Source organism: Nerophis ophidion, linkage group LG05 (assembly GCF_033978795.1).
Source record: "Nerophis ophidion isolate RoL-2023_Sa linkage group LG05, RoL_Noph_v1.0, whole genome shotgun sequence".
In the NCBI taxonomy this organism is placed as follows: Eukaryota; Metazoa; Chordata; class Actinopteri; order Syngnathiformes; family Syngnathidae; genus Nerophis; species Nerophis ophidion.
The window spans coordinates 45147417-45163593 of NC_084615.1; the positions used below are offsets into that span (position 1 = coordinate 45147417).

The window sequence follows — 16177 nt, forward strand, 5'->3', positions numbered from 1 at the left end:
TGTATATAAATGGATCAAAGATGATGCCGGCGAGGAATCGTTTTAACAAAGCTTTATTTTGTCAACAAGCCTCAGACTGGAACTGCATTTACCAGGAGAAGAGTATAGTTCTAATGTTACTCTCGCTTTCTGCCCAGAAAACTTCTCCTGAAGTACCTTTTACATGAAGACACTTCCATTCTGTTGTGCTAGTCCTCGGACTGGCAAGTCTGAAAAAAGCCTCATTGCTTGTTACAATGTCGAAAACATGCCATTCCACCTCTGATTTCACATAACTAATTCTATAGATGGTGGCTCCTATCAGGATATGCTCGCGTTTTTCGATGGATTAACCCCCTCCAGAGTTCTGGGACCTGGGTTATATTTAAATTAATCAGGCCCAACCTAATGGAAAATGTACATGCTATAATTTACAGATACAAAGATACCGTGAAGGCAACACTCAAGTAGCTTTTGCTTTTAGTTAGACCAGGGTTTCTGGAACATTTACCATCAAAAAATATATTTTGCCGGCTCTTCCACTAAAGAAAAATATCATAGAACCGCAAGACGTAACTCAGCTTATAAACTTTTAAAAGTTTTCATCTTTTTTATTTTACAGGAAAAGCAAGCTGTCTATGTGAAATTGAACTATTTTCCTTTTCTCTTCTTTGGCAAGTAGCCTATTCATGGTTAGCTTACCCAAAGAGTTTCACACTCGAGAAGCTGAACTGAACACAGGCTTCTGGTCTCTTATACTTGCCTTCCTTGCGCCTCAGGCCTGTGCGCATTTACGACCTCACAGTCAGTCGGAAATGATAAAACTATTTTTAAAATTGCTCACTTTTCTCACTCTGGGGTTAAAAAAAATCTGATGGAACCACAACAAGGAAGCAGAGGAGCAGCATGTGGCTTCAGAGCCCCGGATTGCAGACCCTTGATTAGATCCTTCCCATTAAATACGTTTATGGAAGAGGGAAGGGATTTAGGAACCTGACAGTCAGACTTCAGGGTTATCTGTGCGGACAAAAGGCATAGTGTGATGACACAACTTCCGTTTTAAATCACCGCTTGACTGCAGCGCGTGGAACAATCTCTGAGCTTTGACGCGCATCAGCTATCTTTGAAGCAAAGTAAAGGATGTTGTGGGGGACTTTGAGAGAGGTTGCGTCACCACACTGCCTTTTATTGGCGCAGCTAATCCTGAACTCTGACTAGCAGGCTCCTAAAGCATTTCCTATTACATTTAGAACCGTTATTGAAGTAGATTGTATTATTACAGAAACATTCTAAAAGATTTGTATATGTGTTGTATTTAAGTAAAAATTCACACAAAAACGCAACACGGTCCACATTTTAAGTACTTTTTCACAATGCACATAGATCTCACCTGGACTGGAAGTACGGGCAGGGCTCAGTTGCGCAGAGTAGTCTATAAAAAGAGTGTGGTCAACTAAGCAGGCGCTAAAACTGCTAACAAGGATGTGTGCTGCTGTGCCTGGATACATGCAATTGCTGTTGTTTTGACCCTATCTTTTCTGATGAAATAAACAAAAATATGTATCTACTCTCTACATAGTTCTAAACATACTCCAGCTCATAAAGTTAAAATAAAATGCTTTTGTTTTGTAAAAGTTGAATTTTTGTGGCCGTATTTGACGCACTTTGCTGCTACATTCCTGCAGTGTTTAGTGACCAGCAGGCTGACTAAAAAGCACTCGATGGCACTATAAACGTAAAAGAATACACATCCATCCCATATATACATTCATCTTCTTCTGCTTATCTGAGGTCGGGTTCTAGGGGGAACAGCCTAAGCAGAGAAGCCCGGACTTCCCTCTCTCCAGTCATTTCGTCCTGCTCCTCCGGGGGATCCCGAAGCAATCCCAGGCCAGCCGTGAGACATAGTCTCCCTAAAGTGTCATGGGTCTTCCCCGTGGCCTCCTACCTGTCGAACGTGCTTTAAACACATCCCAGGGTGGCACTCGGGAACCACCTCATCTGACTCTTGATGTGGAGGAGCAGCGGCTTTATAGTGAGCTCCTCTCAAATAACAGACCTTCTCACCCTATCTCTAAAGGAGAGTGCCGCCACCTGACGGGGGAAACTCATTTTGGCTGCTTAGACCTGTAATCCTGTCCTTTCAGTCATTACTCAAAGCTCATTACCATAGGTGACGAGGGGAATGTAGATCGACCGGTAAATTGAGAGCTTTGTCTTCCGGCTCAGCTCCTTCTGTATCACAACGAACCGATAAGGGTCCACATCACTGCAGAGACTACATTGATCCGCCTGTTGATCTGACGATCCACTCTTCCCTCACTTGTGACCAAGACTCTGAGGTACTTAAACTCCTCCACTTGGGTCAGAATCTCCTCCGCAAACCGGAGATGACAGGCCACCCTTTTCTGGGCGAGAACCATGAACTCAGAGTTGGAAGTGCTGATTTTCGTCCCAGTCGCTTCACACTCTGTTGTGAACCCATCCAGTTAGAGCTGAAGCTGTTGGTTGGATTAAGCCATCAGAACCACATCATCTGCAAAAAGCAGAGACCTCATTCTTCAGCCACCAAATCAGATACCCTCAACGCCTTGTATGCCCCTAGAAATACTGTCAATAAAAGTTATGAACAGAATAGGTCACAAAGGGCAGCCCTGGCAGAGTCTATCCCTCACTGGAAATGGGTTCGACTTACTGCCGACAATGCGGACCAAGCTCTGAGACTGATCATACAGGGAGCGGACGACCACAGTCAGGCGGTCCGATAACCCATACTCTCTGAGCACTCCCCACAGGATTTCTCGAAGGACACGGTCAAATGTCGTCTCTAAGTCCACAAAACACATGTATGCTGTTTGGACAAACTACCATGCGCCGTCAAGGACCCTGCCGACACTATAGAGCTGGTCACCAGTTCCACAGGATAAAAATGTACAACACAGACAACTAAAAGATAATTTATTACCCACATTTTGGCAAAATCTTCCTTAGCTTTGGACCAATAATCCCAGAGAAATTATGACGTTTTTAAAGTATGCCAACTGTGGTGACTGCCTCCAATTTATTTCTGATCACTGTGAATGTTGTCTGTCTATCTGTGTTGGCCCTGTGATGAGGTGGCGATTTGTCTAGGGTGTACCCTGTCTACCGCCCGAATGCAGCTGTGATAGGCTCCAGCACCCCCCGCGACCCAGAAAGGGACAAGCGGTAGTAAATGGATGTATGTATCACTCATGTGTTATTCTAACTGATTTTTAGTTTTTGTAACATGCCAAGTGAACAATTTTACTTTTGTACTTATTTCCCTATTTTTATGCACAACAACTCACATACGGTAACACTAACAAGCAGTAGATATAATGTACAGTGATTTTTCGTCCAGAACATATTTTGCTCTATTCATTATTGACACATTTCTTGCCACTCCACCTTATGTATTTATTTAGTTTGCCTTTTTTTGGGCCCACCCCTATGATGTTATTAATTTTCTCTTAAGTTAAAAGTTAAATTACCCATGATTGTCACCCACACACTAGGTGTGGCGAAATTATTCTCTGCATTTGACCCATCACTCCTGATCACCCCCTGGGAAGTGAGGGGAGCAGTGAGCAGCAGCGGTGGCCGCGCCCGGGAATAATTTTTGGTGATTCAACCCCTTCCTACAATAAAAAACAATGACTTGTGTGTTGTGTGGGAACAGTTGAAAACTTTTCATGAACTCAACTCACCTTGATATGTGTTCCTAAATTTGTGTTGGGATGTCTTAGATCAGTGGTTCTCAAATGGGGGTACGCGGACCCCTGGGGGTACGTGAAGGTATGCCAAGGGGTACGTGAGATTTTTTTCAAATATTCTAAAAATTGCAACAATTCCAAAACCCTTTATAAATATATTTATTCAATCAATCAATCAATGTTTACTTATATAGCCCTAAATCACTAGTGTCTCAAAGGGCTGCACAAACCACCACGACATCCTCGGTAGGAAAACTCACACCCAGTGGGACATTGGTGACAATAATGACCCAGTGGGACGTCGGTGACAATGATGACTATGAGAACCTTAGAGAGGAGGAAAGCAATGGATGTCGAGCGGATCTAACATGATACTGTGAAAGTTCAATCCACAATGGATACAACACAGTTGCGAGAGTCCCGTCCAAAGAGGATCCAAGACACAGCAGCGAGAGTCCCGTTCACAGCGGAATAATACTTCAACAATATGAATGTAAGTTCATAAAATGTGAAAAGAAGTGCAACAATGCAATATTCAGTGTTGACAGCCAGATTTTTTGTGGCCATGTTCCATAAATATTAATGTTAAAGATTTCTTTTTTGTGAAGAAATGCTTAGAATTAAGTTCATGAATCCAGATGGATCTCTACTACAATCCCCAAAGAGGGCACTTAAAGTTGATGATTACTTCTATGTGTAGAAATCTTTATTTATAATTGAATCACTTGTTTATTTTTCAGCACATTTTTTGTTGTTTTTATATATTTTTTTCCAAATAGTTCAAGAAAGACCACTACAAATGAGCAATATTTCGCACTGTTATACAATTGAATAAATCAGAAACTGATGACATAGTGCTGTATTTTACTTCTTTATCTCTTTTTTTCAACCAAAAATGCTTTGCTCTGATTAGGGGGTACTTGAATTAAAAAAATGTCCACTGGGGGTACATCACTGAAAAAAGGTTGAGAACCACTGTCTTAGATAATAAGAGCAGTTATAATGTTGGTTTACTGACTAATTAACTAAAAACTAAGGTTATGGACATTGTTTTCTTAAACGCATATATTTGTCTAAATGTGGCCATGGACACGCATAATTGTGACTTTCCTGGACGTCATCTTCATCACTAATGGAAAAATCAAATCTGCAGGGGAGAATCTGCTATTTTCAAGTGTTGTTTTTTTTTAGTCAGCTGGAAGCGTCCCTCTGTCTCTGACTCCCTCGTCATCATGTGACATGAGTGCGCGACTGTTGCGATTTTGCTTCCAAGTTTCGATGACCTGCCTTATCTTGTCTCTGATTGGCCAGTCCGTAATGGTTCGCCTTAACTTTAGCCAATTGTGACCCATCATACGAACACCTACCATTCATCATGGATTTTCTCTCTATGTAAGGATGTTCTCATTCATCGAGGTTATTGTATTTTCTTTTTTTTTTTTTTTCTTTGGGCCTGGATTTGTACTCCGGGAAAAGCTACCCGCCAAGCTTATGGAAAATGTAGTTGAGCTACATAGCTTTGGTACATTTAGCTTGTTACTGACTATCACTGATTATTTGTATTAGCTTCTGTGTGTTCTCTACTGAATAAAATCAGATCAGAAATCTGAAATACTTTGTTAATCCCCAAAGGGAATGTCTGCAAACGTTTATCTAATCAGTGGCTCTCCAGTGTTGTGGCAAACTTTAACTTCTCTTACATCTCTTCTTTCTGGGTTGTAGGGAAAGCGATTTAAACACTTTCTACAATTCTTGCGGGTGGAGCAGCACCATGCTGCACAACGGGGCATTTTCACACGCTGAAAAACTGACAAGGAAGCGCCGCAAACCATAGGATCATCTCCCAGTAGGTAGTAGTTATGGCGCACTGTAGTCACTTCAGTGCCTATTGACCAATCATTGAGGAGATCGCCTGAAACCGTGGGGTCACCGGGAGCTCCTCTGTGTGTGAGCCCAAATTTATTTGGCTCTTTGGCTGTCAGTCCATCAGTTTTACCCTTTATTCTATCACCAACCCGGTTAAAAAATAAAACACAGTGTCTGTTTTTTTCATATGAACACTGTTTAAAACAGGGCAGCACGGTGTGACAGGGGTTAGTGCATGTGCCTCACAATAGAAAGATCCTGACTTCGATCCCCGGGGTCGGGGTCTTTCTGTGACTGCATGGGTTACCTCCGGGTACTCCGGCTTCCTCACACCTCCAAAGACATGCACCTGGGGATAGGTTGATTGGCAACACAAAATTGGCCCTAGAGTGTGACGGTCGTTTGAGAGATAGAAAATGGATGCATGGATTGATATTTCTAAATGATGCTATCTGTGTTGCAATGAGGTGGCAACTTGTCCAGTGCGTACCCTGCCCTCCGCCCGAATACAGCTGACATAGGCTCCAGAACCCCCCGCGCTCCCGATAGGGACAAGCGGTAGAAAATAGATGGATGGATTGATGCTTGGCACAAATGGTGGGTTTAAACTTGAAGTTCTACAAACTCTGGCTCTGGCAGGGGATGACTGCAGGTAAGACACTCTCACAGACCCAGACAGGCACAGTTATAAAAAGAAAAGTAAATGCAGCTACAAAAAAGAATGGCAAACCATCTATTTCTGGGTGAAACCAATGCAAAGCGAGTCTGGTAACGTGTTGTGTGAAATGTACATGCTTCAGTGCTTGAATCATTTGTCAATTTCACACGCAGATGAATATGATGTGAAACAACACAGATGTTGCGAGGCTCACAAAAATGTGTTGCTCAAAAGGAAGCTTCCCGTTCAATGCATATGTTTATCTTTCTAAAACACAAACACGATTCAAACGCAGATAAAGTAAATGCAGCTGAACTAACTAGCGTCGACCTACCACGCTGAGAAACACTCCCTGTCAAAACTTAAAAATAAAAACAGCCAGGTGGTCTCTTTGGGGCTCAAGCAGCATTCATTTTGGTAATACGGGCAAAACTAAAAAAAACAACATTTCATGTGTTTATGTGTTTTTTTTCTGGCCAGTTTTGATTTGTATTTCAGGTTGTATTAATTAGAGCTGGTCCACAGTTCCACGACCAGGACGAAAACCACACTGTTCCTCCTGAATCCGAGGTTCGACTATCCGGCGAAGCCTCCTCTCCAGTACACCTGAATAAACCTTACCGGGAAGGCTCTTAAAGAGAGGGACCACCACCCCGGTCTGCCAATCCAGAAGGCATTCGACCGTGTCCCTCGGGAAGTCCTGTGGGGAGTGCTCAGAGAGTATGGGGTATCGGAATGTCTTATTGTGGCGGTCCGCTCCCTGTATGATCAGTGTCAGAGCTTGGTCCGCATTGCTGGCAGTAAGTCGGACACATTTCCAGTGAGGGTTGGACTCCGCCAAGGCTGTCCTTTGTCACCGATTCTGTTCATAACTTTTATGGACAGAATTTCTAGGCGCAGCCAAGGCGTTGAGGGATTCCGGTTTGGTGACCGCAGGATTAGGTCTCTGCTTTTTGCAGATGATGTAGTCCTGATGGCTTCATCTGGCCGGGATCTTCAGCTCTCACTGGATCGGTTCGCAGCCGAGTGTGAAGCGACCGGAATGAGAATCAGCACCTCCAAGTCTGAGTCCATGGTTCTCGCCCGGAAAAGGGTGGAGTGCCATCTCCAGGTTGGGGAGGAGACCCTGCCCCAAGTGGAGGAGTTCAAGTACCTTGGAGTCATGTTCACGAGTGGGGGAAGAGTGGATCGTGAGATCGACAGGCGGATCGGTGCGGCGTCTTCAGTAATGCGGACGTTGTATCGATCCGTTGTGGTGAAGAAGGAGCTGAGCCGGAAGGCAAAGCTCTCAATTTACCGGTCGATCTACGTTCCCATCCTCACCTATGGTCATGAGCTTTGGGTCATGACCGAAAGGATAAGATCACGGGTACAAGCGGCCGAAATGAGTTTCCTCCGCCGGGTGGCGGGGCTCTCCCTTAGAGATAGGGTGAGAAGCTCTGCCATCCGGGAGGAGCTCAACGTAAAGCCGCTGCTCCTCCACATCGAGAGGAGCCAGATGAGGTGGTTCGGGCATCTGGTCAGGATGCCACCCGAACGCCTCCCTAGGGATGTGTTTAGGGCACGTCCAGCTGGTAGGAGGCCACGGGGAAGACCCAGGACACGTTGGGAAGACTATGTCTCCCGGCTGCCCTGGGAACGCCTCGGGATCCCCCGGGAAGAGCTAGACGAAGTGGCTGGAGATAGGGAAGTCTGGGCTTCCCTGCTTAGGCTGCTGCCCCCCGCGACCCGACCTCGGATAAGCGGAAGATGATGGATGGATGGATGGAGGTTGTATTAATTATTTTATGAAATACCGAATGTTATAACTAATTGTGTGTTTATTTGGCATTGTCCAGTGATGCAGATCATTTTCAAATGCATTTTTTATGTAGTTAAACTATGTGAGCTGACTATGTTTTGTTTTGTTCAAATAATCAGCCTATATATCCTGCTACAGTACATGTAGCTTAATCCAGTGAAACTACCTGAGTATGTGCTTCAGTATATTGTTCTAATAGAACAAACACTTAATTGTGATGTTTGGAATTTGACCTGCTGTTTTCGATCATCAGTACAATTGTAATTAATTTTTCCTATCTTTGACAATCCTTATGTAAGACAGGCTCGCATATGTTTTTTCTTTTTTTTTAATGCATTTAACTAGTAAATAAATGTGATCAAAAGTCTGTGTATAATGCAGCCAATGGGAATCTTTTTATTCTTCCTATAAAGTGCTTAAAAACATCCAAACACCTCCATCAAGGTTTTATATATATGCTGTAAGTATTTATGCAATGTAGTAACAGGCACATTCATAATAACATTTAATCCTAAATATTGCTCCTTTCAAGCATTCGGCTTTCATTTCTAAAACGCATCGCAACGTTCGCTTTTTCCTTGACAACACTGAATACAGACTTCATGAGAGCCAACAAACATAATAATTACAGCTGACATTGCCCAGTAAGTGATGTTTTAAGATGCCAACTGATAGGACGTTGACATATTTAGCGTCTTTCTTGGCCGCTATAAATAGTTTGTCTGTGTTAGCACTTGTTATACCAAAATATCACTAATATTTGGTTAATATTCAGATCATGAAATGTGAATGCAGCATTGTTGGGTATTTAGAGGGCTTTTGAGGTGGAATAGAGGACCTTCAATTGGCTCCATTGTAGGCAGACTTTTATTATTTTACAGGAGATGTCGTTTCATTAATTAGTTATAATGAAACTGCACATGAGCGTTGCATGCTTTTTATTTAATTTTTTACTTTTTCACATCAACAGCTGTTGGCTATAAAAACTAATTTGGCATTTTATTTACGTTATATGGATGCCATTGTTTTCATGAGCAATGCTTATTAGCATCTATGGGTCTACAGAAGGCGCTTGCTTCCGTTTTTGTCGTCTTTTAAAATAGAATAGAATGGACTTTATTTTTGCAGATGATGTGGTCCCGATGTGTTCATCTGGCCGGGATCTTCAGCTCTCACTGGATCGGTTCGCAGCCGAGTGTGAAGCGACTGGAATGAGAATCAGCACCTCCAAGTCCGAGTCCATGGTTCTCGCCCGGAAAAGGGTGGAGTGCCATCTCCGGGTTGGGGAGGAGACTCTGCCTCAAGTGGAGGAGTTCAAGTACCTAGGAGTCTTGTTCACAAGTGAGGGAAGAGTGGATCGTGAGATCGACAGGCGGATCGGTGCGGCGTCTTCAGTAATGCGGACGTTGTACCGATCCGTTGTGGTGAAGAAGGAGCTGAGCCGGAAGGCAAAGCTCTCAATTTACCGGTCGATCTATGTTCCCATCTTTATCTATGGTCATGAGCTTTGGGTCATGACCGAAAGGATAAGATCACGGGTACAAGCGGCCGGAATGAGTTTCCTCCGCCGTGTGACGGGGCTCTCCCTTAGAGATAGGGTGAGAAGCTCTGCCATCCGGGAGGAACTCAATGTAAAGCTGCTGCTCCTCCACATCGAGAGGAGCCAGATCTCCTGTCCAAAGGCAAAACCTAGTAACTCACTTCTAGCTGATTTTGAGAAAACAAAGGAAAACCAATCTATCTTGATGCTGTCTTACAAAGATTTACAAAGTCATCAAACGTATAGATGTTTTCTTGAGCTTTCCTTTTCTTGCCGATTGAGCCATGGATTGAATCTGCTCTCATGAACGTGTGCCCTTTCTCCAGATATTTTATCACAATCTCGGGTGGGCCCCATTCTGCGTTTGCACATTGGACAAGAGCCGTGTACAGCGTCCAGTTTTTATTTTGACCTCCGCAGTTATCTGCCCAAAAGAGTATGCAAGGGGAAGAATCAATAACAATACATTTAATGAAGGTGCTTGCAACGTCCTGGGCCAATCTTCCAAATATCCCCTCGTCCCATAATATCACATAATCAGGTTGACCGTCGACCCCCATTCGTGCAAATGTCTCATTAAAGACATAAGGCGACTGACAAAGAAGCTCCGATTGGTCCCTAGAGATACTAGGTTTTTCTGTTGTATCTACGCGGTTATGTGGTAGCTGTTAGGTCATGCCATGCGCGTAACGGCTTACTTACGGAACAAATTACGATATCGCATACACTAATGTAAAGCATATCACCCAGGAACTCCAAAATTATTATCAGCTCAGTTTTGACCAAAATTGAGTTACTGGGTTTTGCCTTTGGACGGGAGAGATGAGGTGGTTCCGGCAATCTGGTCAAGATTCCACCCGAACGCCTCCCTAGGGAGGTGTTTAGGGCACGTCCAACCGGTAGGAGGCCAACGGGAAGACCCAGGACACGTTGGGAAGACTATGTCTCCCGGCTGGCCTGGGAACGCCTCGGGGTCCCCCGGGAAGAGCTAGACGAAGTGGCTGGGGAGAGGGAAGCCCAGCTTCCCTGCTTAGGCTGCTGCTCCCGCGACCCGACCTCGGATAAGCGGAAGAAGATGGATGGATGGATGGACTTTATTTTAGGTGACCCCTACCTCAAAATAGTCTGGGTCAGCCCTTGGCGGGGATTAATTAGAAAAGAAGATTTTTGTTAACTTAATCAAGGATAGTCGTTTTGTTAAAAAATAATAATTATTAGGGATTTTAAAAAGTGATTATTTATTAAGTTTAGTTGTGTTTAAATTAATTTTGGTTTTACCCGCAGGAGACGAGTTGCGCGGTAGTGACGTCACAAACGTCAGTAACGTAAGCCGTAGAGTTGACAGCGTCAACATCATGGTAAGCATGCCCGGTGTTTCTTATTCTTGCTACATTTAAGTCTCTTTCTTACTGTGCCATTTACATTTTTGATTGGTGGAGTTTTTATTAATGGTAGTTGTTTATTTGGTTTCAAATATTAGATTAAACCTGTTTGTGCGAGCTCGCCACGCTCGCTAGCATGTCCACTTTTGCTAAGTTAGCCTGCTAGCTAGCTAGCTAAAGTTGTAAACATGAGCGAACGAACTTTGCTAAGTTGCGAATAATGAGCCACGCTTTTTCTTTCCGTGAGGAAAACACGGTAAAGAATTTGTGTGTTGAGCTATAAACACAACCTACTTTTTGTTTGTGTTGTCCTACCTGTTGTTAATAGCTTGGATAATGCCATAGTAAGATTTTCTAATGTCTCTTTTCATATAGTTATCTATACTGTATTTTATAACATATTATCCTATGGCAAGACACGGCAATAGAATTTCGTCATCTTTTTGCAGTCAAAGATCCATCCATTCATCCATCCATCCATTTTCTTCCGCTTATCCGAGGTTGGGTTGCGGGGGCAGCAGCCTAAGTAGGGAAGCCCAGACTGCCCAGCCACTTTGTCCAGCTCTTCCCGGGGGATCCCGAGGCGTTCCCTGGCCAGCCGGGAGACATAGTCATTCCCAACGTGTCCTGGGTCTTCCCCCGTGTCCTCCTACCAGTCTCACGTGCCCTAAACGCCTCCCTTGGGAGGCATTCGGGGCACTTTAGCCATAGAGGTTGGGTGCCTCGTGAGCTGGGTGGCAGCTGAAGGCAGTGCACTTGGCGGTCCGATCCTCGACTACATAAGCTAGTTCTTGGGACGTGGTATTAGGGCTGGGCGATATAGCCTTTTTTTAACATCTGGATATTTTTAGGCCATATCGCGATACACAATATATATCTCTAGATTTTGCCTTAGCCTTGAATTAACACTTGATACATATAATCACAGCAGTATGATGATTCTATGTGTCTACATCAAAACATTCTTGTTCATACTACATTAATATATGCCCATTTTAAACTTATATCCAGAGAAGGAAATCACAACTACCGAATTTCCTTGAATTGCCGCCGGGCCGCTAATTAATTTAAAACCTCTTCTCACTCCTGCGCCCCATGCGGTAAAAGTAAGCATGCGCTGATTATTTTAAAACCTCTTCTCACTCCGGAACTTACCAAAGGCATGCAGTAAAAAATTGAGTGTGATGTAAGCTTGGACCTTAAATCCTACTGAATAGCTCCTAATCTTCTTCCCTTTATGCGATTTCAAATTACCGGTATTAAAATCAGCCTCCTCCATTTTGAAAATGATGACAGGGGAAGTGTCACTCGTGACGTCACGAGTTTGACCAGGCGGTAATGCTAAGCATGCGCTAATTATTTCGCGAAGCGAGTTTGACCCGGCAGTAATTCAAAGCAGGCACATACTATATGCCCTGCGGCAATTCAAGGAAATACAGTAAGTCAATTGACCAAAACTGTATTTATTAAACAGTTCTTAAGCAGTGGCACAAACATTCATGTCATTTCCAAAACAGAAAGTGCAAGATTGTCAGAGACATTTTAAAACAAGCTATTAGTGCACTTTTGTTTATGATGTCTCTAAGATGACATATCAAAACACTAAATTAAAGTGCACTTTTTGTACAGAACACCACTACAATAGTTTAAAACAAATAAAGTGTACTTTTGTGCATGATGTCACACAAGATATTTCAATAACTGTCAAATAAAAATGAGCTGCATAATAGGAAATCAAATACTGTTCGTCTTTCGCTATGTGGTAGGTTAGTGAGGACATTATCTCCTTTTGTTGTTGACTATTTTTTTCATACGGTGTTGATCTGGAAATTTTTGCCTCGGCATCTTGATGGTTTGGGCGTGTGGCACCGAATGGAGATGTTGACATGTATAGTAAGCACTCTTCGCTCTCTAGCAGGTGACTTTTCAAATGATGCTACATATTAGCAGTAATGCTACTTTGACACTTGACAATTTACGGTTGTCTGTTCGACATATTCCCACTTGAAGCCAAACCACTGCCAGACAATGGACCCCCTGCTGTTTTTCTAATTCTCCTTTCATTTGTTACTAGATTCGCACCTTCTTTCTCTCGTATTGCCACTTGCACGGCTCCGTTAGCATCACAGCTTACGTTACCCATACTGCTACGTGCTGTTACGTGCTACCTCTCTGCTCCGCGAGAGCGGATACTTATGTAAGAAGGTGCGGTTGCTGTCTGTGACAAGGAGAGAGTAGAAAGTGTGGGAAAAGCCTGTAGTGTAATGCCCGCAGCTAAAAGCAACTGCGTGAGAACGTATTCTCGAATATAACAATATAGTCATTTTTTATATCGCACAGAGACAAACCCGCGATATGTCGAATATATCGATATATTGTCCAGCCCTACGTGAAATGTTACAGTCAAAGATGCTAGTTCTTTTTGGTCCAGTTAAAATGGACTAGAGCAGTGGTTCTCAAACTGGACCACCATGAATAGGACCATTTAAATAGATTCAATATCTAAATCACTACACTTAATTCACTTTGGAACTGTATGAGGAGAGTTAGTGTAGCTTGTTGTTACAATTCAAGGAAAAAATGTTTTTCCTATTATTCTGATTAATTGTGTCATAGTGATCAACTCTCAGAATGCGTGTGTGAGATCAACAAATATTTTCAAATGGAACGGCGATCACTGATTTGCAGTGTTTTTCAACCTTTTTAAAGCCAAGGCATATTTTTTTCATTGAAAAAATGCGGAGGCACACCACCAACAGAAAACATAAAACAATTAAACTCAGCAGACAGTAAAAAAATGTTTTGGCAATGGTTGGATATGAATTCAAACCATAACTAAGCATGCATCACTATAGCTCATTTCGCAAAGTAGGTGCAGGGTTTCCCACACGTTCATTTATTTGTGGCGGCCCGCCACGAAAGAATTACGGCCGCCACAAAAAAAAAAGAAGAAAGAATTTATTTATTTATTTATTTTTTTCGGCTTTTGACTCGCTCGACCGCTCATAAAAGCAATGGGACTCTGTCTGTGAATGGAGCTTGTAGTTACATATTATATAAATATGTAAATATTATATAAATATGTATATAAATATGTAATTATATTCCAACTCCGCATTCTTCTTGGTCATCACTGCCACCGCGAACCCCCCTAAATCTGTTGCTCGAAAGATGTCATTAAAAACCCTTTATGATGCAGACTCTGTACTATGGGGGGGGTCTAAACCCAGACTGAAAGACTTCCAAATTACCACAGTCCTCTAAAAAAGTGTTTAACTGGGTAAAAACAATCTTCTCCAAAAGGAAAAGCAGCTCAGGACGGCAGGAAAGTAGTTCCTCTGTGTTAATTCTTACAATAACAATGTCACTGTAGCTTGGTGAACATGCAGATCACAGCATGTAAATCAAGCTTTGTTGACGGTTTTTGGATGATCTTTTAAAGCACTTTATAGGCGAAATAGATTCATCCCAATTAACTTCATTGTTAGCTGTTTTGTACTAGCAATTTTTCACTATTTAGAACGCACAGAAAAGGGAAAGACCAGTGTTCTTGTCTTGAAGTACAGTGGAACTTAGATTTACAAACCCCTATTTTTTGCGAACTGTTCAGTTTACAAACTTTTAGATTGCACAAATTATGCCTGTGTATGCGAACCATGTCTCTGTGTACAAACGCTTAATTAATTTTGTATACCGCTGGCAGTCATTTTGTGGTTGCTCACATTGAAGAGATTGAGGAAGCCGGCTTTGTGCCAGGGGAAGTTTTTATAATGAGAACGGACTTATTTTACAGCATATTTTACACTTTTAAATGTTTATTATTGTAGTGATGTGGTTGTTAAAGTTAAAGATTTTTTTTAATTTCTGATCGTTTGTGATGGGATCAAGGGGGCTTCTGTGTGTCTGCGCGTGTTGGCAGAGCATACAACACAGTTAAGCTTGTCATTATTTTAGGTTAGTAATAGTTAATTCAATCACCCCTTGATATTTTTGATGTACAGTACTGTATAACACTTTGTTACTTTCAAAATGTATAAATCTTAACTAAAATATGGACTTTTGTCGAGGCTGAAACCTGTTATTCATATTCACATTGTTTCTCAGAGACATTTGCTTCACTATATGAACTATTTGATTTACAAACCCTGTTCGTAAACCAAATATGTTTGTAAATCAAGGTTACACTGAATTTTAATAATGGACAAGATATAAAAAAAAGTGCAGTTTTCCTTTGATTCAAACCACACTATAGTACAATCAAGTATCTTTTTTAGTTTTCCGGTCTGTACCAAAGTACCAGACTGCAAGTGAGAACATGCAAAAAATATGTTGGTTTCAGAAGTGGGATAGCGAGTCAGAAAAAGAGTACTTACCTTCCAAAGTCCACATGGAATTATGGTCACAGTATCTGGTGCAAACGCCAGAATGTGAGCTAAAAAATTAAATATTTCCCAAATGTACACTCTTAACTGTTGAACAAGTGATTAAAGAAGTCAGTATTTTGTTGGGGATGTTCCAGCATAAATTGCAGTGTTCAAAGTGGATGATTAGGGGATTCATGTTTCTGTTGCTCAGAACCTCTAAAATTGACCCTTTGCTTGCTAAATAATACTGTCATTCCCCTGTCACATGTCACATTAACATACCCCAGCACAAGCCGCTGAGCTTTGGTCGAGCCTACTTTCAGTATCTTCTTACAAGTTGTCTTCATCATCCTTCAGAGTGAAGATGAAGTTCTCCGTGCTTCTGCAGCTCCTGGTGCTATTGCTCGCTGTCGCAACGACTGTCAGTGCTCAGCTCGCCACCTCCTTCTGGGAGCGGTCGAGCGTCCTTCCCAGCTTCCACCGGTCAACCAACCACAGCCGCCTCTTCTACGCCGTGATGTTTGATGCAGGGAGTACAGGGACCAGAATCCATGTCTACACATTCATCTTTGCGGAGTCAGGTGATCTAGAAGCACCTAACTTGAGGTTTAAAGCGTTAAGTCAGCGATATTCCATATCAATTACAATGACTGCATCCTATCGTGGCAGGGAGTTGTGTCATTGTCCGATTTACATAATGTGCATGTAATTTTTATGGAAACAGTTGGGGACAAAAGTTAGCACAAAACATGAGAAACTAAACAAATATGTTTAGAAATATAAATTATTTTGTAGTTTCTACTACTTTCTTAGATGTTTGTCTCCAAAAATGTCCTATAAAATATGAGAAAAA

General features: G+C 42.4%; 1 protein-coding gene across 6 annotated transcripts in view; it reads left to right on the top strand.

Annotated features, from left to right (window-relative positions):
* The first annotated feature begins 10874 nt into the window (after window positions 1–10874).
* Window positions 10875–16177, top strand: part of LOC133553172 (ectonucleoside triphosphate diphosphohydrolase 5-like) — a 32229-nt gene continuing 26926 nt past the window's right edge. For all 6 annotated transcript variants that reach the window (XR_009806867.1, XM_061901085.1, XM_061901083.1 and 3 more), the window contains exons 1-2: window positions 10875–10936; window positions 15682–15905. Coding sequence is in view for 5 of the 6 variants with exons in the window: in XM_061901085.1 (XP_061757069.1) it covers window positions 15689–15905 (217 nt within the window). In the remaining variant the exon portion in view is untranslated. The remainder of the gene's footprint in view (window positions 10937–15681; window positions 15906–16177) is intronic.